The sequence below is a fragment of the Pristiophorus japonicus genome, chromosome 3, assembly GCF_044704955.1.
Source record: "Pristiophorus japonicus isolate sPriJap1 chromosome 3, sPriJap1.hap1, whole genome shotgun sequence".
Taxonomy (NCBI): Eukaryota; Metazoa; Chordata; class Chondrichthyes; family Pristiophoridae; genus Pristiophorus; species Pristiophorus japonicus.
In genome coordinates, this window is record NC_091979.1 from 93,190,825 (window position 1) to 93,214,200 (window position 23,376).

The 23,376-nt window shown below is 44.0% G+C and overlaps 1 protein-coding gene across 6 annotated transcripts in view; it reads left to right on the forward strand.

Annotated features, from left to right (window-relative positions):
• Positions 1-23,376, forward strand: part of LOC139259794 (RNA-binding motif, single-stranded-interacting protein 1-like) — a 769,398-nt gene that overhangs the window by 74,601 nt on the left and 671,421 nt on the right. For 4 of the 6 annotated variants that reach the window (XM_070875543.1, XM_070875544.1, XM_070875548.1 and 1 more), the window contains exon 2: positions 17,399-17,464. The exons of 1 other annotated variant lie outside the window; for it this stretch is intronic. In XM_070875543.1, the coding sequence (XP_070731644.1) occupies positions 17,399-17,464 (66 nt within the window). Of the gene's footprint in view, positions 1-1,563; positions 1,667-17,398; positions 17,465-23,376 lie in introns of all 6 variants that reach the window. One more of the 6 variants, XM_070875547.1, reaches the window with a different exon arrangement.

Consider the following 23,376-nt stretch of genomic DNA (forward strand, 5'->3'; position numbering starts at 1 on the left):
CAGTATTTATTGCTGTTGATTTTCAGCGAGGAGCAAATCTGTCTATGGTCATCAGTTTAAAAAAAAACAAGACGACATTCACTAATTCTTTACTTAAGAAAAGGAATAGAAATGAACCAAGTCTATTTCCTGAGGGATCCTTGTAGAAATGCTCCAATGAGAAGACAAACAACCCATGATTTGGTGTTTATGGAGTTGATTGACTTGAACTTTGTCCCTAAGAATCACTCATTTCCCAAACACAAAGTTTAGGAGGAAAAATGAGGTGGAAAGGTGGATTGCCTGCCTCTGCATCTTCTACTTGGAGGGTGCGAGGGGCAGAAAAATGGCCAACTCCCCCATCTCTTGTGAGAAAGTCGCCAATGCAACTCAGCTACGGCACAATTTTCCAGCTTTATAATAATGGGGAATGTCATTGACTACTGAATATTGTAGGAATATCAAAATTTACTGCTCTAACTTTGTGCTGAACTTGAATAATTGCTACAAGATTAAAAGAAGCACAGTGAACAAAAACTTGAATTTGTTAAATGCTTCTAACGCAAGTAATGTCACTGAGGCAGAGAGCTTGGCATAAGGCACCCCCAAAAATTGTTACACGGGCAAATGTTTTTTGGGAGTAAAATGGATCATTTCTACCCCAGTGTATCCAAATAACTCTTGCTGAATGTGGCCCACGCCAAGTGCCAGGATGTCAGATCAGACCCACCATGTAAGTTGAATTTGACACCCCTGATTTAATCCATAAACCTTGAAGTTGATTTATGTTGAATGGGGGAGATTGCCATTAGTGGACTGTGGAATGAGGTGATGTCTCAAACAAGATTTTATTCTGTAAAAAATATACCAATAATCAGGAAGGTGGATAATTGAAAGAAATAGAACTGCTTGCATTTTGATAGCATTTTATCATCTCTATCAGAAGTGTTCCAATGTGCTTTCCAGGCTCCTGTTTATGTAGGAAAACAGTCATATTGCACAGAAGGTCTCACAACCAGCACTGAGATGAATGAATAGTTAATCTCTTTTTGGTGGTGCTAATTGAAGAAGGAATGTTGGCCAGGACACAGAGGGAACATCCTGATAATTAAAAAATTATGCCTTGTCATCTTTAACATCCACTGGAATAGGCATATGGACCATCGTTTAATGTCTCACCTGAAGGAGCATAGACAGTGGAGGTTCCAATTTACACCATTGCCATTGTTTGTTAACTGATTATGTAATATCTGAAATTATTTTCTAGTACTCCCAAGTTGAGGTGACAACGTGTCCAGCACATGATAATTAGTCTCCAACTCTAACCACTACTTCAAAGTCATCAACCTCATCAAAGCCAGATAATGTCATTTTTCATCAAATCCATTCTTCATTATTCTTCTGTTTGTGCAGAAAAGTAATGTAAATATCTAGAATTATTAGATTAATTGAAAACTTTTTGCATGAATTTTTGAACTGGATATTGATGAATTTGATCATTTGTACATTTCTGGCTGCAATTTATTTTCAAATTGTGAACTATTACTTGAGTTTGTTAATTCTATCCCTTTGTTAAAATTTTAGATTAATTAAGGATGCCTGCTTGAGGAAGGTTGGAAGAGAGCCTTCCAGCACAGATTTTCCTCTGGGGAAGCTGCCTTTCAGTGGAAGCCCAAGCAAACGTCAAGTAAAACTCATTTTTGTTTAAAAAGTAGACTGATTTTAATGTAATTCTTAGACTGCTGTCATATGACACTCATGTTGATGCAAATCAGTTTTAGATGTGCATTGGCACAAAAGTGGCAGTTGGGAGTCATTTGACAACCAAATACACTGAAGCAAGATTTATAAGACCATCTGAAGTCTTGCACGGCATTGCCTTTACACTTGTTGTTGAATCTATGTAACAATGTACATAGAGAATGTAAGTGTTAAAAGTCATAAGAAATGCAATATTGCAGATTAATGCAGTTTGCAAAGGGTTAAATGTAAATGGGCAGAACAATTTCAGACAATGAGGTATTAATTAACCAATTGAAATGCGATAGAGATATAAAATGCTTCATCATGTATGATGGCCATGCCAGCAGAGTTAAACTATAGGCTTCAGAAAGACAAGCGGTCTCTAAGATTTCTGATAATCGTGGGTATATTCATGGGTATATGGCATATACCCATTTTTAATTTCAGTATAGAAGAATTTGCTCACTTTTCAGCCACAAAAATGTGACCTGTTTCTTGGCAGTACAGATCTTTGAAATGCCACGTGGACCATTAATTTATTGATACTGAACCTACATGTCAATTTTGCAGGTTCTAATTATACTTCAGTTCACTTCTCTTTAAAAGTATGGTGGACAATACAGTTTTTGTCTAGATCACGTGCAATTCCTACAATGCTTAAGCTCCTGATTTTTCCACCTTGCAGCCTCCTTGTTTCCTCATGTCGTCTCTGGTTCTTTTGCCAATCACCTTAACCCTGTGTCCTCTGGTTACCGACCCTTCTGCCACAGGGAACAGTTTCTCCTTATTTACCCTATCAAAACCTTTCATGATTTTGAACACCTCTATCAAATCTCCTCTTAACCTTCTCAGCTCTAAGGAAAACAACTCCAACTTAGCCAATCTCTCCACCTAACTGAAGTCCCTCAGCCCTGGTACCATACTAGTAAATCTCTTCTGCACCCTCTCTTAGGCCATGACACCCTTCCTAAAGTGTGGTGCCCAGAACTAAACAGAATACTCCAGTGGAGGCCTAATTAATGTTTTATAAAGGTTTTGCAGAACCTCCTTGCATTTGTGCTCTGTGCCTCTATTAATAAAACCAAGAATCGCATATGCTTTCTTTTAACAGTCTTCTTATCTTTTCCTGCCACCTTCAAAGCTTTGTTCCTCCTTTAAAATTGTATCATTTAGTTTATATCACCTCACCTCATTCTTCCTACCAAAAGGTATCACTTCACACTTCACTGCGTTATATTTCGTCTGCCATGTGACTGTCCATTTCACCAGTTTGTCTGTGTCCCCCTGAAGTCTGTTGCTACTATTCTCATTGTTTACTATATTTCCGAATTTCGTGTCATCTACAAACTTTGAATTTATGCTCTGTATACCCAAGTCCACGTCATTAATATATATCAAAACCAGCAGTGGTCCCAATACTGACCCCTGAGGAACACCGCTGTATACTTCCCTCTAGTCTGAAAAACAGCCTTTCACCACTATTCTCAGCTTTTATCCCTTAGCCAATTTTGTATCCACACTGCCAATGTCCCTTTAATCTCATGGGCTTTAATTTTGCTAATACGCCTAATATGTGGTACTTTATCAAACGCCTTTTGAAAGTCCATATACACAACATTAACCACACTGCCCTCATCCATCTGAGGAACACCACTGTATAGCTTTCTCCAGTCCAAAAAATAGCCATTCACCACAACTCTCTGTTTTCTATCCCTTATCTAATTTTGTATCCATGCTGCTACTGCCCCTATTATCCCAAGGGCTTCAATTTTGCTAACAAGTCTATTATGTGGTACCTTGTCGAATGCATTTTGGAAGTCCATATACACAACATCAACCACTTGACCCTCATCAACCCTCTCCATTACTTCATCAAAGAACTCGGATCAAGTTAGTCAAACACTTTTCCATATGCCAATTAATTTTGTCCTGGATTATTGTCTCTAAAAGTTTCTCCACCACCGATGATATGCTGACAGGCCTGTAGTTGCCAGGATTATCCATCTCCCCCTCTTGAAATAGGGGTGTAACATTTGCAATCCTCCAGTCCTCTGGCACCACCCCATAATCGAAGGAGGATTGGAAGATTGTGGCCAATGCCTCCGCAATTTTTACCCTTACTTCCCACAGTAACCAAGGATGCATCCCATTTGGACCGGGTGATTTATTTTACATTGAGGACTGCCAATCTTTTAAATATTTATTTAGGATCAAGAATAGAAGCTTGCAAAAGGTGAAGGATGTGTAAATGATTAACATTTTATATTTCTACCACATAATCTGATCTTATACTTTTATTTTTGTTCTCTTTTGTTGAAAACTGATCAAAATAATTTCTGCATGCTACAGCATGTCATAATTGTGGCATACAAAACTATTGTCAGTGCAGTAAGTCAGCTATGAAGCACATGCTTAGTAAAATAAGCTGATCTCTTTTGAGTCCTTTATAAAACATTTGTAGTTGGGGAGTATAAAAGTGATAGGTTATTGGAAATATTTCTTAAGTAACCTTAACAGAACTGGCCTCAGATAGCTTTAGAAAATCAAGTGCTTTGTTCGCACAAATCTATTTTTAGGTTGACTGTTCTAAATATATATATGACATTTGATCTTGTAAGCTGTATACATAATGTCCTTGGTTCTGCAGCAGTCCTATTGTTAAGTGTGTGCATGTGGATCTGCCAGAAAGAACAAAATTGTGCTGCTTTTGCCTTTTTTCCTTAAGTGCATTGTTACGTGACAGTAAGTATAAGCACCATTGTGCTTGTTATTGATGAGGTTTTATTGATACTTTGTACATAATGTTAAGTATTTGATCTGTTCAACAGTCCTAATGCTACTTATGCATTCGAATTTTGAGAATTATCAAAAGAGGAATGTATGATTGAGAACAGGAACGAATAAACAATTTTCAGCTTGTTTGTTCCGTAACTGCTTCTATAAAAAATTTAAATCAACCTTTTGGAATGAATGGAAACTCAAAACTGTCAGTGAAACGGCTTATGGGGTATACAATGTTTTAACACTTTGGGTCAGAGAAATTTTTCTGAAGGAAGGCACTTGGATTTACTGTCACAAGGTGCACTGTTGGTGACAAGGTGACAAATTTGCAGAGGGTAAATAAGATCAGAGAGTTAAAACACGTGGCTCAAAGACTGGTGTGGGAGAAATGGGTTTTGGTTTGTGGGACACTGACACCAGTACTGGGTTAAAAGGGACGGGCTTCACTTAGACCATGCTGGGATTAGGATCCTGGCGATTCAAATAACTAGGGCTGCAGAGAGGGCTTTAAACTAATTAGTGGGGAGGAGGATTCAGGTAAGCGAAAGTTTAAAAAGTCAAAGAATAAGGAGAAGGCAATAGAGCAGGGTAGCACTGGGGGAAATGAAAATCAGAGCATGCCAGGAAGGGACAGAATGTATAAACATAACGGTGAATCTGAAATTGGGGTCAAAGCAGGGAAAAATGCTAAAAAAAACACATTTAAAAGCTCTTTATCTAAATGCACGTAGCATTCGTAACAAAATAGATGAGTTGACGGCACAAATAGATACAAATGGGTATGATCTGATAGCCATTACAGAGACGTGGTTGCAAGGTGACTTGGACTGGGAACTAAATATTTAGGGGTATTTGACAATTCGGAAGGACAGACAGAAAGGAAAAGGAGGTGGGGTGGCATTGTTAATAAAGGATAAGATCAGTGCGTTAGTGAGAAACGATATTGGCTCAGAAGATCAAGATGTTGAATTAGTTTGGGTGGAGATAAGGAATAATAAGGGGAAAAAGTCGCTGGTGGGTGTAATCTATAGGCTACACTTTTGGATGGAGTATAAATCAAGAAATAATGGAGGCTTGTAAAAAGGGAATGGCAATAATCATGGGCAATTTTAACCTTCATGTTGATTGGACAAAGCAAATTGGCCAAGGTAGCCTTGAGGAAGAGTTCATAGAGTGTATCCGGGATAGCTTCCTTGAACAGTACGTTGCAGAACCAACCAGGGAGCAGGCTATCTTTGATCTGGTACTGTGTAATGAGACAGGATTAATAAATGATCTCCTTCTAAAGGATCCTCTAGGAATGAGTGACCAAAGCGTGGTTGAATTTCAAATTCAGTTGGAGGGTGAGAAAGTTGGATCTCAAACCAGTGTCCTAAGCTTAAATAAAGGAGACTACAAAGGTATGAAGGCAGAGTTGGCTAAAGTTAACTGGGAAAATAGATTAAAGTATGGGCCAGTTGATGAGTAGTGGCAGACATTTAAGGAGATATTTCATAACTCTCAACAAAAATATATCCCAATGAGAAGGAAAGACTGCAAGAGAAGGGATAGCCATCCGTGGCTAACTAAGGAAATAAGGGATGGCATCAAATTGAAAACAAGGGCATACAATGTGGCCAAGACTAGTGGGAGGCCAGAGGATTGGGAAACTTTTAAAAGCCAGCAAAGAATGACAAAAAAAATGATAAAGAGAGGGAAGATAGATTATGATAGTAAACTGGCATGAAATATAAAAACAGATAGTAAGAGTTTCTACAGGTACATAAAAAGGAAAAGAGTGGCTAAAGTAAATGTTGGTCCCCTAGAGAATGAGACTGGGGAATTAATAATGGAGAACAGGGAAATGTCAGAGATGTTGAACAAATATTTTGTATCGGTCTTCACAGTTGAAGACACTAAAAACATCCCAAGAGTGGATAATCAAGGGGCTGTAGGGAAGAAGGAACTTAATACAATCACTATCACTAAAGAAGTAGTACTCAGTAAAATAATGGGACTAAAGGCGGACAACTCCTCTGGACCTGATGGCTTACATCCTAGGGTCTTAAAAAAAGTGGCTGCGGAGATAGTGGATGCATTGATTGTGATCTACCAAAGTTCCCTGGATTCTGGCGGTGTCCCAGCGGATTGGAAAATCGCAAATCTAACGCCCCTATTTAAAAAAGGAGGCAGACAAAAAGCAGGAAACTATAGACCAGTTAGCCTAATGTCAGTCGTTGGGAAAATGCTGGAGTCCATTATTAAGGAAGCAGTAGTGGGACATTTGGAAAAGCATAATTCAATTAAGTAGAGTCAGCATGGTTTTATGAAGGGGAAGTCATGTTTGACAAATTTGCTGGAGTTCTTTGAGGATGCAACGAGCAGGGTGGATAAGGGGGAACCAGTGGATGTGGTGTATTTGGATTTCCAGAAGGCATTCGATAAGGTGCCACATAAAAGGTTGCTGCACAAGATAAAAGTTCACAGGGTTGGGGGTAATATATTAGCATGGATAATGGATTGGCTAACTAACAGAAAACAGAGAATCGGGATAAATGAGTCATTTTCCGGTTGGCAAACAGTAACTAGTGGGGTGCCGCAGGAATCAGTGCTGGGGCCTCAACTATTTACAATCTATATTAATGACTTGGATGAAGGGACCGAGTGTAATGTCGCCAAGTTTGCTGATGATACAAAGATGGGTGGGAAAGCAAATTGTGAGGAGGGCACAACAAATCTGGAAAGGGATATAGACAGACTAAGTGAGTGGGCAAAAAATTGGCAGATGGAGTATAATGTGGGAAAATGTGGCAGAAAAGATAGAAAAGTAAATTATAATTTAAATGGAGAAAAATTGCAAAGTGCTGCAGTATAGAGGGACGTGGTGGTCCTTGTGCATTAAACACAAAAAGTGAGTATGCAGGTACAGCAAGTAATCAGGAAGGCAAATGGAATCTTGGCCTTTATTGCAAGGGGGATAGAGTATAAAAGCAGAGAAGTCCTGCTACAGTTGTACAGGATATTCGTGAGGCCAGACCTGGAATACTGCATACAGTTTTGGTCTCTATTTAAGGAAGGATATACTTGCATTGGAGGCTGTTTAGAGTAGGTTCACTAGGTTGATTCCGGAGATGAGGGGGTTAACATGAAGATAGGTTGAGTAGGTTGGGCCTATAATCATTGGAGTTCAGAAGAATGAGAGGTGATCTTATCAAAACATATAAGATAATGAGAGCACTAGATAAGGTGGATGCAGAGAGGATATTTCCACTCATGGGGGAAATTAAAACTAGGGGACATTGTCTCAGAATTTAAAACTGAGATGAGGAGGAATTTCTTCCCAGAGGGTTGTAAATCTATGGAATTCTCTGCCCCAGAGAGCTGTGGAGGCTGAGTCATTGAATATATTTAAGGCAGCGATAGACAGATTTTTGAGCGATAAGGGAATAAAGGGTTATGGGGAGCGGATAGGGAAGTGGAACGGAGTCCATGATCAGATCAGCCATGATCTTATTAAATGGCGGAGCAGGCTCGAGGGACCAGGTGGCCTACTCCTGCTCCTATTTCTTATGTTCTTATGTAACTTCCAGTTCAGGTGGTAACCAACCAATTTGAATATTTAAGCCTCTTGCCTGCAGTATTCGACTATCTTCTTAATTTTGAAATATTTGCATTGTTGATGGACAGGGGAGGAAGGAATATTTGATCAGTATAAACTGAATGCTACACGATTGTAATTTATGTCTTTTTACCTGCCTTTTGAGATGGGGTGTATGCCAACATGAAATATTTCACCAGCAGCCCTGCCAGGAGATGAATAAACTTGCTCAACTGGGGCAAGTGAATTGAAGAGCAGATAGCTCCAGGCCTGGGAATTGGGACCTTCTGATTGAGAATGAAATGCTCCAACAACTTGAAATACTGAGCTATGATACTCTTATATTTTCCTCCATGAAATGTTTAAATAGCTGCAGGTAGATTGTTAAGCAGTGTCATTGTTTAAAAAAAATCGTTCTCAGGATGTGGGTGTTGCTGGCAAGGCCGGCATTTATTGTCCATTCCTAGTTGCCCTAAGAAGGTGGTGGTGAGTTTTCTTTGTAACAGTATGATATAACTGAGTAGCTTGCTGGGCCACTTCATAGGGCAATTAATAGTCAACATTAGTGAGGGCCTGGAGTCGCAGATGGGACAAACCGGGTAAAGACGGCAGGTTTCCTTCCCTAAAGGTCATTCATGAACCAGTTGGGTTTTTATGACAATCCGACAGCTTCACTTTTACTGATACCAGCTTTTTATATCCCAAATTTTTTAAACGGAGTAGAAATTTGAAACTGCCATGATGGGATTTGGGCTCCCATTCTCTGGATTATTAGTCCAGGCTTCTGTATTACTAGTCCAGTGACATAACCACCACATTACCTATTTCTAATTTCTGTACGAGGCTGTTTGAATAATGTGAAGTTTTAGACAGGAAGTTGCAATGTTGTTGTGCAAAAATTGTGAAATATGAGATGGGAATTAAGATGAGTAATGAAAAATTAAGCTTTTTCTATTCCCTGATCTCCTAAGCAATGTTGAATAACTTCACTTCACTATATTCGGTTTTTTGCCATTTGGGAAATTGGAGCATACTATGTGATGATCTGGCATTGGTCTTTACAAGGTAAGGTGAAACTTTGTATTCCATTGTAGGATTTGTAATGATGCTATGCACTATTTGTGACAGGTCTTCTGGGTTTTTGAGGTCAGTAATGCATTCAAGAACTAAATTGAGTTAAAGGCAATGATCTCCACAACCTTGCTTTTCATAAACACAATCTTTTTTATTTAGATGTTATTTGTTGGGAATTGGGTGATGATTAAAACAATGAATGGATCATGTCATAGTTAGACTCTTGTAAAAGTCTGTGGTGAAAACCTGTTTGGAAAATAATTTTGGCATATATATAACATTTAAAAAAATTAATTGTTGGGATGAAGGCGTTGCTGGCAGGGCTAGCATTTATTGCCTATCCTTAGTTGCCCTGAAAAGGTAGTGGTGGTCCTTCTTGAACTGCTGTAGTCCGTGTGGTGAAGGTGCTTCCACAATACTGTTAGATCGGGTGTTCCCGGGAAACGTAAAAACTAACTGCAAAAGCTTCTATAGATATATGAAGTGACAAAGATTAGTGAAGACAATCATAGGTCCCTTGCAGTCGGATTCGGGTGAATTTATAATGGAGAACAAAGAAATGGCAGACCAATCGAACAATTACTTCGGTTCTGTCTTCACTAAGGAAGACACAAATAACCTTCCGGATGTACTAGGGGACCGAGGGTCTAGTGAGAAGGAGGAACTGAAGGATATCCTTATTAGGCGGGAAATTGTGTTAGGGAAATTGATGGGATTGAAGGCCGATAAATCCCCAGGGCCTGATAGTCTACATCCCAGAGTACTTAAGGAAGTGGCCCTAGAAATAGTGGATGCATTGGTGATAATTTTCCAGCAGTCTATCGACTCAGGATCAGTTTCTATGGACTGGAGGGTTGCTAATGTAACACCACTTTTTAAAAAAGGAGGGAGAGAGAAAACGGGTAATTATAGGCCGGTTAACCTGACATCAGTAGTGGGGAAAACGTTGGAATCAATCATTAAGGATGAAATAGCAGCGCATTTGGAAAGCAGTGATAGGGTTGGTCCAAGTCAGCATGGAATTATGAAAGGGAAATCATGCTTGACAAATCTTCTGGAGAGTGAACAAGGGAGAACCAGTGGATGTGGTGTATTTGGACTTTCAAAAGGCTTTTGACAAGGTCCCACACAAGAGATTAGTGTGCAAAATCAAAGCACATGGTATTGGGGGTAATGTACTGACGTGGATAGAGAACTGGTTGGCAGATAGGAAGCAGAGAGTCGGGATAAACAGGTCCTTTTCAGAATGCAGGCAGTAACTAGTGGGGTGCCGCAGGGCTCAGTGCTGGGACCCCAGCTATTTACAATATACATCAGTGATTTAGATGATGGAATTGAGTGTAATATCTCCAAGTTTGCTGATGACACTAAACTGGGTGGCAGTGTGAGCTGTAAGGAGGACGCTAAGAGGCTGCAGGGTGACTTGGACAGGTTAGGCGAGTGGGCAAATACATGGCAGATGCAGTATAATGTGGATAAATGTGAGGTTATCCACTTTGGGGGCAAAAACACGAAGGCAGAATATTATCTGAATGGCGGCAGATTAAGAAAAGGGGAGGTGCAACGAGACTTCGGTGTCATGGTTCATCAGTCACTGAAAGTGGGCATGCAGGTACAGCAGGCGGTGAAGAAGGCAAATGGTATGTTGGCCTTCATAACTAGGGGATTTGAATACAGGAGCAGGGAGGTCTTACTACAGTTGTACAGGGCCTTAGTGAGGCCTCACCTGGAATATTGTGTTCAGTTTTGGTCTCCTAATCTGAGGAAGGACGTTCTTGCTATTGAGGGAGTGCAGCGAAGGTTCACCAGACTGATTCCAGGGATGGCTGGACTGTCATATGAGAGACTGGATCAACTGGGCCTTTATTCGCTGGAGTTTAGAAGGATGAGAGGGGATCTCATAGAAACGTATAAGATTCTGATGGGACTGGACAGGTTAGATGCGGGAAGAATGTTCCCGATGTTTGGGAAGTCCAGCACCTATTTTCTATGTTTCCAGGATTTGGACCCAGCGACAATGAAGAAACAGTGACATATGTCCAAGTCAGGAAGCTATGTAACTTGGAGGGAAACTTAGAGCTGATGGTATTTTCAAGCACCTGCTGCTCTTGTCATTCAAGGTGGTAGAAGTTTGGGAGGTGCTGCCCAAGAAATCTTGGCGAGTTGCTGCAATGCATCCTGTCGAGAGTATTGCAGCAGCGATTCACAGGTGGTGGAGAGGTAGATTGTTTAGACTAGTGTCGATCAAGCAAATTGCTTTGTCCTGCATGATGTCAAGCTTCTTGAGTGTTGTTACAGCTGCACCCATCTGTTATGTATGTAAACATTACCAATGTGTAAGACTTGCCATCAGGGGGCGCACCTGTGGGGGACTCAAGGGTCACCTGCACACCCTGGGCAAGCAGGTATAAAAGGCAGTCTACCATGCTGCTTTCTCACTCTGGAGTTACAATAAAGAGACCAAGGTCACAACAGTTTGAGCTCTGTGGAGTTATTCTGAACATAACAATTGGCGACGCGTAACAGATCACGAACTTTCATGCGGTTATGGCTGCCGTTGGTATTCTTGAGAGATTTGTTGAGGGTGATGATTGGGAAGCCTTCATTGAGCATCTTGACCAGTACTTCGTGGCCAACGACCTTGAAAAGGAAGAAACTGCGGCAAGTCCAGGGCGATTCTCCTCACCGAGATCATTCTTCGCAAACTGCTGTCTGCCGAATCTCTAGATCTGAGCAAGGCCATGACGATAGCCCAGGCTTTTATGACCACAAATGATAACACTAAACAGATATCATTGCAGCATCGAAACTCACCGACAAGTACTGTGCATAAAATATTGCCTTCAGCAGGCAGAACTGTACATGGCAGGGCCTATACGCCTACAGAGGCCAGTCCTAGGATGACTCCGAGTCCGTCGTGTGGCATGAATGCGACTCCATTAGCACCATGTTGGTGCTGCGGGGGTAATCATCGAGCGCATCAATGTCGATTCAAGCACTATGTGTGCAAAGGCTGTGGAACAATGGGGAACCACCAGCGAAGGTGCAGACGTGCTGCGACACACCACGTGGCAGAGTCGGCAGTAGATGACCGATCCGGTGCGGATCACACTGAACGAGTAAGAGAGGCAACTGAACCCGAGGCTGAAGAGGAAGTGTATGGGGCACATACCTTCACCACCAAACGCCCTCTGATAATGTTAAAAGTCAAATTGAACGGCATTCCAGTTTCCATGGAATTGGACACGGGGCGAGTCAGTCAATTATGAGCCAGAACGCTATTGAGAAACTGTGGGGCAACAAGGCACAAAGGCCAAAACTAAGCCCGATCCACACCAAGCTGCACACTTACACCAAAGAGCTCATACCAGTCATTGGCAGTGCGGCAGTGAAGGTATCATACGATGGAGCTGTGCATGATTTACCACTATGGATTGTACCAGGCGATGGCCCAATGCTGTTCGGCAGAAGCTGGCTAGGAAAGATCCGATGGAACGGGGACGACATCAAAGCACGGTCTTCGGTGGATGACGCCTCGTGCGCCCAAGTGCTAAACAAATTCCAGTCATTATTCGAGCCAGGCATCGGCAACTTTACAGGTGCCAAAGTGCAGATCCATCTAGTCCCTGATGCACGACCCGTTCATCACAAGGCCCGAGCAGATCCATACATGATGCGAGAGAAAGTTGAGATCGAGCTGGACAGATTTCAACAAGAGGGGATCATACTGCCAGTCGAGTTCAACGAGTGAGCCAGTCCAATTGTTACGGTGTTGAAAAGCAATGGGACGGTCAGAATCTGCAGGAACTACAAGGTAACGATCAACCGAGTCTCGTTACAGGGCCAGTACCCACTACCCAAAGCGGATGACCTGTTTGCAATGCTAGCAAGGGGAAAGTCGTTCACCAAGCTGGATCTAACCTCTGCTTACATGACACAGGAGCTGGCTGAACCTTCAAAAAAATTGACGTGCATCAACAAGAGGACTGTTCATATACCACAGATGCCCCTTTGGGATTCGTTCAGCGGCGGCCATCTTCCAGAGGAACATGGAGAGTCTGCTGAAACCGGTTCCGCGCACCGTGGTGTTCCAAGACGACATCTTGATCACTGGCCGCAACACCACTGAACACTTGCACAACCTGGAAGAGGTTCTCAAGCGACTGGCCAGAGTGGGACTCGGCTGAAATGCTCCAAGTGTGTTTTCCTGGCGCCAGAGGTCAAATTTCTGGGGAGAAAGATTGCGGCGGACGGCATCAGACCCACGGACTCCAAGACGGAGGCCATCAAGAATGCACCCAGACCACAGAATGTGACGGAGCTGCGTTCGTTCCTGGGACTCCTCAACTATTTTGGTAACTTTCTACCGGGGTTGAGCACTTTGCTGGAACCACTGCATTTATTGCTACGCAAGGGTGATGACTGGGTTTAGGTTAAATCTCAAGAGACAGCCTTTAACAAGGCCAGAAACCTGCTATGTTCCAACAAGTTACTTGTATTGTATGACCCGTGTAAACGTTTAGTACTAGCTTGTGATGCATCTTCGCACGGGGTCGTTTGTGTGTTACAGCAAGCCAATGGGTCAGGTAAACTGCAACCGGTTGCAAATGCATCCAGAAGCTTATCCATGGCTGAAAGAGCCTACAGTATGGTTGAGAAAGAAGCATACGGAGTTAAGAAAATGCACCAATACCTATTTGGATTCTAGTTGAGCTTGAAACCGACCACAAGCCGCTCATTTTGTTGTTCTCAGAAAGCAAAGGTATTAACACCAATGCTTCGTCCCACATCCAAAGATGGGCACTAACGTCATCTGCGTATGATTATGTAATCCGCCACAGACCAGGCACTGAGTCGGCTACATTGCCCACCACCGGGGTGGAAATGGCGCAACTTGCAGACTTGCTTCTTGTAATGGATGCTTTTGAGAGTGAGGGGTCACCCGTCACGGCTCGCCAAATCAGGACCTGGACTAGCCAGGACCCGGTGCTATCACTAGTAAAAAGCTGCATCCTCAATGGGAGCTGGTCGGCGGTTCCAGGGGAAATGCCAGATGAAATTAAGTTCCATCGACGCAAGGATGAAATGTCCATCCATTCGGACTGTCTCCTCTGGGGGAATCGTGTAAACTTGCCAAAAAAAGGCAGGATGAAGGCTATCGCCAGGTCACACTTTTGGTGGCCTGGCATTGACTCGGAATTGGAGTCATGCGTACACCAATATAGCACTTGCTCACAGTTGAGCAATGCACCAAGGGAGCCCCCACTGAGTCTGTGGTCATGGTCCTCCAAACCGTGGTCCAGGGTCCACGTAGATTTCGCTGGCCTCTTTCTTGGAAAGATGTTCCTAGTAGCAGTGGACGCTTACTCTAAATGGATTGAATGTATAATAATGTCATCATGTACGTCCACTGCCACCATTGAAAGCCTCTGGGCCATGTTCGCCACCCATGGTTTACCCGATGTCCTTGTTAGTGACCATGTTTCACCAGCTCGGAGTTCAACGAGTTCACGACCCGCAATGGCATCAAGCATGTCAGATCTGCGCCGTTTAAGCCCGCATCCAATGGTCAAGCGGAACGGGTAGTCCAAACCTTCAAGCAGAGCTTGAAACGCGTGACGGATGGTTCCCTGCAGATCCGGTTATCTCGGATTCTCCTCAGCTATCGCATGCGACCCCACTCACTTACTGGGGTTCCCCCTGCAGAATTGCTAATGAAGAGAGCACTCAAAACCAGGCTCTCCTTAGTCCACCCGGATCTCAATGATCATGTAGAAACCCGGTGACACCGGCATAACATGTATCACGATCGCGCAGCTGTATCACGTGACATTGAGGTTAATGATCCTGTGTTTGTTCATAATTATGGTCATGGTCCCAAATGGGTTGCTGGCATTGTGTTAGCCAAGGAAACGAATAGAGTGTTTGTTGTCAAACTTTTCAATGGACTAACGTGCAGAAAGCACTTGGATCAGACCAAACTGCGGTTCACTGACAACCAAGAACAGTTTAAAGAGGACATTACCACCAATGATCCACCCACGCAAACCCAACCAGCAATCGACCTCGCGGTCAACCACGAGGATGAACCCACCATGCCCGACAGTCCGATCAGACCAGCCACACCACAGTGCAGCAATGATCCGACCGACTCACCCATGCCAGGACCTCAACTCAGGCGATCAACCCGGGAACGCAGAGCCCCAGATCGCCTCAACTTGTAAATAACTTGTATCTAAGACTTTGCGGGAGAATTATGTTATGTATATAAACATTACCTATGTGTAAAACTTGCCACCAGGGGGCGTACCTGTGGGAGACCCAAGGGTCACCTGCACACCCTGGGCAAGCAGGTATAAAAGGCAGTCTGCCATGCTGCTTCCTCACTCTGGAGTTACAATAAAGAGACCAAGGTCACAATAGTTGGAGCTTATGATATACAGTCTTGTGGAGTTATTCTGAAAATAACACCATTCATGCAAGTGGAGAGTATTCCATCACACTCCTGACTTGTGCCTTGTAGGTGGTAGAGAGGCTTTAGGGAGACAGGAGCTGAGCCACTTGCTGGAGAATACCCAGCTTCTGACCTGCCATTGGAGCCACAGCATTTATGTGGCTGGTCCAGTTGAGTTTCTGATCAATGGTAACCCTGAGGATGTTGATGCTGGGGGACGATGCGGTGGTAATGCCATTAAATCTCAAGGGGAAATGGTTAAGCTCTCTCTTCTTGGAGATGGTCATTGCCTGGCACTTCTATGGCATGAATGTTATTTTCAGCCCAAGCTTGGATGTTGTCCAGGTCTTGCTGCATGTGGTCATGGGCTGCTTCATTATCTGAGGAATTGTGAATGGAGCTGAAGAATGTGCAATCATCAGGGAACATCCCTACTTCTGACCTGATGATGGAGGGAAGATCATTGATGAAGAAACTGAAGATAGGTTGGTCTAGAACACTATTGTGAGGAACTCCTGCAGCGATGTTCTGGGGTCGAGATGATTGGCTTCCCACACCATTTTGCTTTGTGCCAGGTATGACTCCAGCCACTGGCGACCTTTCCCTCTGATACCAATTGACTTCAGTTTTACTAGAACTGTTGAAGAATCCTTCTATCACTTTGCTGATGATTTGGAATAGGTTGATGTGGCTTTAATTGGCTGGGTTGAATTTGTACTGATATTTGTGGACAGGTCATACCTGGACAATTTTCCACATTGTCGAATGCAATGTGTAGCTGTACTAGAACAGCTTGCTTAGGGAAGTTGTTAGTTCTAAAGCACAGGTCTGCAGCAATACAACCATGATGCTGCCTTTTCTGTGTCCAGTGCACTCAGCTGTTTCCTGATGTCATGTTGAGTGAATCAAATCGATTGAAGACTGGCATCTGTGACGATCTCCAGGGGAGGCCGAGAATGATCATTCAGTCCGCACTTCCGCTGAAGATGGTTGCAAATGCTTCAGCCTTGTTTTTTGTACTTGCTACCTGGGCTCCACCATCGTTGAGCATGGGGATGTTCATGGAGTTTTTTGTGTTAAAAACATTGAATTATCCAGTGCAGATTGAGCGTCCGAAATCCGGAGTTCCAAAATTCGGAATGTTCCGGAATCCGGACACTGGGGCCGATCCGTGGCGGGGTCGTCCGGAAACTGGAAAATATTCTGAAATCCGGACTCCCCCCGCCCCCCCCCCCCACTTCGGCGACCCGACTTCGCTCCGGCCCTCGGCGACCTGATCTCGCCCCGCCTCTCGGTGTCCCGATCTCGCCCCGGCCCTCAGCGGCCTGATCTCGCCCCGGCCCTACCTTGCTCCGGCCCTCGGGGGCCCAATCTCGCCCCGGCCCTACCTTGCTCCGGCCCTCAGTGGCCCAATCTCGCCCCAGCCCTTGGCGGTCCAACCTTGCCCCGGCCCGACTTCGCCCTGGCTCCCCCCCTTCACCCCCCTCTCCCCCTTACCTCGGTGGGCCGATCTCGCCCCCTTACCTCGGCTGCCCAACCCCACTTACCTCGGCCCAGGGAATGACGTTCCAAAATCCGGAAATACCTGCAATCCGGAACAGCTTCGGTTCCGAGGTTTCCGGATTTCGGACGCTCAACCTGTAATTTGAATTGAGCAACTTAGAATTACAGGAGTTGACTGCACTTGTGTGTGAACACTTTGAGATCAGTAAGCTTTAAGTTTTTGCCAAACAACTCATTGTTGAAAATGAGCTTTCTCAAAAATTACATTGATTGTTTTTTTTTTCCAGCTAATACCTACACCAAAGATAGCAACAATGCAATATACCAGACGTATTAATCCTCATGCACAGCAGGTAAATCCAGTATATTTTTCTTTAAATTTATATTTATTTTATTTTAAGTCTGACAAGACCAAAAAAAAGATACATGAAAATTAATAATAAATCCTCATTGATCCTTTATCAATTTTAAGTATTTACAGATTGCATTGAATCATGTTTAATCTTACTTCCGAAAACAAGTATCTACATAAGAAATAAGAGAAGGAGTAGGCCATAAAGCCCTTCGAGCCTGCTTTGCTATTCAGTAAGATCATGGCTGAACTTCGACACAAGCTCCACTTTCCCACCCCTGTCTCCATATCACTTGATTCCCTTAGTGCCCAAAAATCTATCGATCTCAGTCTTGAACATACTCATCATCTGAGCAACCACAGCCCTCTTTTAAAAAAATTAGTTCTGGAATGTGGGCGTCGCTGGCAAAACCATCATTTATTGCTCATCCCTAATTGCCCTTAAGAAGGTGGCAGTGAGCCACCTTCCTGAACAGCTGCAGTCCTTCTGGTGAAGGAACTCCAGCAGTGCTGTTGGGGAGGGAGTTCCATGATTTTGACCCAACAATGATAAAGGAACGGTGATATATTTCCAAGTCAGGATGGTGTATGATTTGGAGGGGAACTTGCAGGTGATGATGCTGCCTTGCGCCTGCTGCCCTTGTCCTTCTAGGTGGTAGTCGTGGATTTGGGAGGTGCTGCTGAAGAAACCTTGGCGAGTTGCTGCAGTGCATCTTGTAGATGGTACACACTGCAGCCATGGTGCACTAGTGGTGCAGGGAGTGAATGTTGAAGGTGGTTCAGATAGGAATCAGGAAGGCAAATGGAATGTTGGCCTTTATTGCAAGGGGGATGGATTATAAAAGCAGGGAAGTCCTGCTACAACTGTACAGGGTATTGGTGAGGCCACACCTAGAGTACTGCGTACAGTTTTGGTCTCTGTATTTAAGGAAGGATATACTTGCATTGGAGGTTATTCAGAGAAGGTTCACTAGGTTGATTCCGGAAATGAAGGGGTTGACTTATGAAGAAAGTTTGCGCAGGTTGGGCCTATACTCATTGTAGTTCAGAAGAATGAGAGGTGATCTTATTGAAACATATAGGATACTGAGGTGACTCGATAAGGTAGATACAGAGAGTATGTTTCCCCTCGTGGGGGAATCTAGAACTAGGGAGCATAGTTTAAGAATAAGGGGTCGCCCATTTAGAACTGAGATGATGAATAATTTCTTCTATCAGAGGGTCGTAAATCTGTGGAATTCTCTGCCCCAGAGAGCTGTGGAGGCTGGGTCATTGAGTATATTTAAGATTGAGATAGACAGCTTTTTGAGCGATAAGAGAGTGAAGCGTTATGGGGAGCAGGCAGGGAAGTGGAGCTGAGCCCAAGATCAGATCAGCCATGATCTTATTAAATGGCGGAGCAGACTCGAGGGGCCAAATGGCCTACTCCTGCTCCTATTTCTTATGTTCTTATGTGGTGGATGGAGTGCCAATCTCGCGGGCTGCTTTGTCCTGGATGGTGTCGAGCTTCTTGAGCGTTGTTGGAGCTGCATTCATCCAGGCAAGTGGAGAGTATTCCATCACACTCCTGACTTGTGCCTTGTAGATGGTGGAAAGGCTTTGGGGAGACAGGTGAGACACTCGCCGCAGAATACCCAGCCTCTGACCTGCTCTTGTTGCCACGGTATTTATGTGGCTGGTCCAGTTAAGTTTCTGGTCAATGGTGACCCCTAGGATGTTGATGGTGGGGGTTTTGGCAATGGTAATGCCGTTGAATATCAGGGGAAGGTGGTTAGACTCTCGCTTGTTGGAGACGTTCATGGCCTGGCACTTGTGTGCCGCAAATGTTAGTTGCCACTTATCAGCCCAAGCCTGAATGCCTGGGGTAGAGAATTCTAAAGATACACAATCTTCGGAGTGAAGAATTTTTTCCTCATTTCAATCCTAAATGGCCAACCCTTTAACCTGAGACTATGACCCTAGTTCGAGACTCTCCAGCCAGGGGAAACAGCGGTAGTACACTGCTAAAGTCATATTTCATCACATGGTGATTTTTCAGGTTTGTTCCTTTTTAAAAAAAAGATGTGAAAAATGTTCCTTGTTTTTTTTCCAGATAGATTGGATAAATATCAGTTGCACCATCCACCATTGATTTTTTGATTATACATCTATTAAAGGTTACCCATTGCTGAACCTTTCACCAAGTATTTGGTTCTCCATCATTGTTAATACCAAAATAAAAACAGAAACTGCTGGAAGTACTCAGCTGGTCAGGCAGCATCTGTGGGGAGATAAACAGAATTTATATTTCAGGTCGATGACCTTTCATCAGAACTGGATGAGGTTAGAGGTTTTAAGCAAGTGCAGAGGCAGTGAAAGGGGGGAGGGGAGGAAAGAACAAAAGGCAATGTCTGCGATAGGGTGGAAGGGAGGAGAGATTAAATGACAAAAGGTATAATTGTACAGGCAAAAGGAGATGGTAATGAGACAAGAAAAAAAAAGCTGGATCCACAAGAGGTGTAAATGGGAATAGCAGAATCATCAACAACTGCCATCCAAAACAATGGGGACAGAGGTTATGATCCAAAATTGTTGAACTCAATGTTGAGTCCAGAAGGCTGTAAGGTGCCTAATTGAAAGAGGAGATGCAGTACGTTGAGCTTCAGTGTCGGAGGCCGAGGACCGAGAAGTTAATGGGAGTGGAGCGGAGAATTGAACTAACAGGTGACCAGAAGATTGAGGTCACGCTTGCGGACTGAACGGAGGTGTTCCCCAAAGCGGTCACCCAATCTGCATTTGGTCTTCCCAGTGCAGAGGAGTGAATCCCAGTGTAGAGCAGTGAATGATAAGAGGCTCCCGAGATATGGAAAATGGTCCACGTTGTCTAGGGCCACGCCGTGAACCTTGATGATTGGAAGGCAGTGCTGTGCGTCGGGGACAGGCTGGTGGAGGACCTTTGTCTTACGGATGTTAAGCGTAAGACCCATGCTTTCATATGCCTCAGTGAATACATTGACTATATCCTGGCGTTCAGCCTCAGAATGTGCGCAGACGCAGGCATGGTCTGCGTACTGCAGCTCAACGACAAAGGTTGGGATGATCTTGGACTTGGCCTAGGTTAAACAGCTTCTCACTGGTTCTGCAGTTTAGTTCCACTCCAACGGGGAGCTTGTTGATTGTGAGGTGGAGCTTGGTGGCGAGGTAGATTGAGAAGAGGGTTGGAGCGATGACGCAGCCCTGATGGACCCCAGTCCGGACGTGAATTGGGTCTAATGGATCTGTTGGTAAGGATCACGGCTGGCATGTCGTTGTGAAGCAGGCGAAGGATGTTGACAAACTAATGGAGGAGGACGCTCATGAAAGGCAGACATTGATGTGGAGATTCAACATTGCCTCCAGTGCGTCAGTGCAGCCTTCTGCCGTCTGAGGAAAAGAGTGTTTGAAGACCAGGCCTTCAAATCTACCACCAAGCTCATGGTCTGCAGGGCTGTAGTAATACCTGCCCTCCTGTATGGATCTGAGGCATGGACGATGTATAGAAGGCACCTCAAGTCGCTGGAGATATATCACCAACGATGTCTTCGCAAGATCCTGCATCCCCTGGGAGGACAGGCGCACCAACATCAGTGTCCTCGTCCAGGCTAACATCCCCAGTATTGAAGCACTGACCACACTCGATCAGCTTCGCTGGGCAGGCCACATAGTTCGCATGCCAGATATGAGACTCCCTAAGCAAATGCTTTATGCGGAGCTCCTTCATGGTAAAGAAACATAGACATAGAAACATAGAAAATAGGTGCAGGAGTAGGCCATTCGGCCCTTCTAGCCTGCACCGCCATTCAATGAGTTCATGGCTGAACATGCAACTTCAGTACCCCCTTCCTGCTTTCTCACCATATCCCTTGATCCCCCTAGTAGTAAGGACTTCATCTAACTCCCTTTTGAATATATTTAGTGAAGAGCCAAAGGCGGGCAGTGGAATCGTTACAAGGACACCCTCAAAGCCTCCCTGGTAAAGTATGGTATCACCACTGACACCTGGAAGACCCTGGTCGAAGACCGCCCGAGGTGGAGAAAGTGCATCCGGGAGGGCGTTGAGCTCTTCGAGTCTCAACACAAAGAGTGTGAAGAGGTCAAGCGCAGACAGCGGAAGGAGCGCGCGGCAAAACAGCCTCACCCACCCCTTCCCACGAATGAATGTCTGTCCCACCTGTAACAGGGTCTGTGACTTTTGTATTGGACTGTTCAGCCACCAAAGAACTCACTTTGGGAGTGGAAGCAAGACTTCCTCGATTCCGAGGGACTGCCTATGATGATGATGATGAGAGCAGTGAATATAGTATAATAAATTGAAAGAAATACAAGTAAATTGCTGTTACATCTGGAAGGAATGTTTAGGGCCCCGGACAGTGGGAAGGAAGGAGGTCAAAAGATAGGTGTTGCATCTCCTGCTCTTACATGGGAAGGTGCCGTGGGAAGGGGTTGTTGGGAATGATTGAGGAGTGGACCAGAGAGTCATGAAGGGAATGGTCCATTCGGAATGCTGAAAGCAGAGGAGAAGTGAAGATCTGTTTGGTGGTGTGATAATGCTGGAGGTGGTTGAAATGGCAGAAGATGATCAGTTGAATGTGGAGGCTAGTGGGGAGGAAGGGGGAGGGTGAGACTCTGCTCGTGGTTCTGGGAGGAAGGGGAAGGGGTGAGACTCCATAAGTGTGACCCCATGCTTCCAGTCGCCTGTCACTTTAATTCTCCGCTCCACTCCCACATTGACCTCTTAGTCCTCGGCCTCCGACACTGTTCCAAAGATGCTCAACGTAACCTCTAGGAACCGCATCTCATCTTTCGATTAGGATCTTTACACCCTTCTAGACTCAACATTGAGTTCATCAATTTTAGATCATAACCTCTGGAAGTAAAGAGAAATTAGGTAACAAAGAGCTCAAGAAAGGGCTCACTCTAATCCTTCATTTAACATCTGAACATGAAGTTACCAGTTTGAAAAGAAAAGTCAAAGCCGGTTAGAGAATCATAGAATGGATACAGCACAGAAGGAGGCAAGAGCACTTCAGCTCGTCCCACTCCTCCGCCCTTTCCCCGCAGCCCTGCACTTTTTTTTCCTTCAGGTATTTATCCAATTCCCCTTTGAAAGCCACAATTGAATCCGTCTCCAGGCAGTGCATTCTAGATCCTAACCACTTGCTGTCTAAAAAAAGTTTTTCCTCATGTTGCCTTTGGTTCTTCTGCCAATCATCTTAAATCTTTGTCCTCTGGTTTTCAACCCTTCTGCCAATGGGAACAGTTTCTCTCTATTTACTCTGTCGATATTGAACACCTCTATCAAATCTCATTTCAACCTTCTCTGCTCTAAGGAGAACAATCCCAGCTTTTCCAGTTTATCCACGTAATTGAAGTCCCTCATCCCTGGAACCATTCTTGTTAATCTTTTCTTTTGTCAATCTCTAAGGCCTTCACATCCTTCCTAAAGTGTGGTGCCTAAAATTGGACACAATACTCCAGTTGAGACCGAACCAGTGTTTTATAGGTACTTTATGCCTCTATTTATGAAGTCCAGGCTCCTCTATGCTTTTTTAACCGCTTTCTCAATCTGTCCTGCCACCTTCAATGATTTGTGCACATATATCCCCAGGCCTCTCTGTTCTTGAACCTCCTTTCGAATTATTTCATTTAGACAAGATATTTTAAAGAATAAATGAAACTACTCAATATCTATGAACCTAAAACTTGAAATAACATCAGCAATACAACAAATGTTCGAGTGCAATCAGTACATTCAATGTCCCATATTGTTCTTTACAAAGGGGTAGGAAAGTTACGGGGGGAGTATTTTTTTATTCAAAAGTATTCATGAATAACATATTCTGTGTCCTTTTATTCAATAAAAGGTAGCATTTGCTACCCCAGTACAGACTTTTC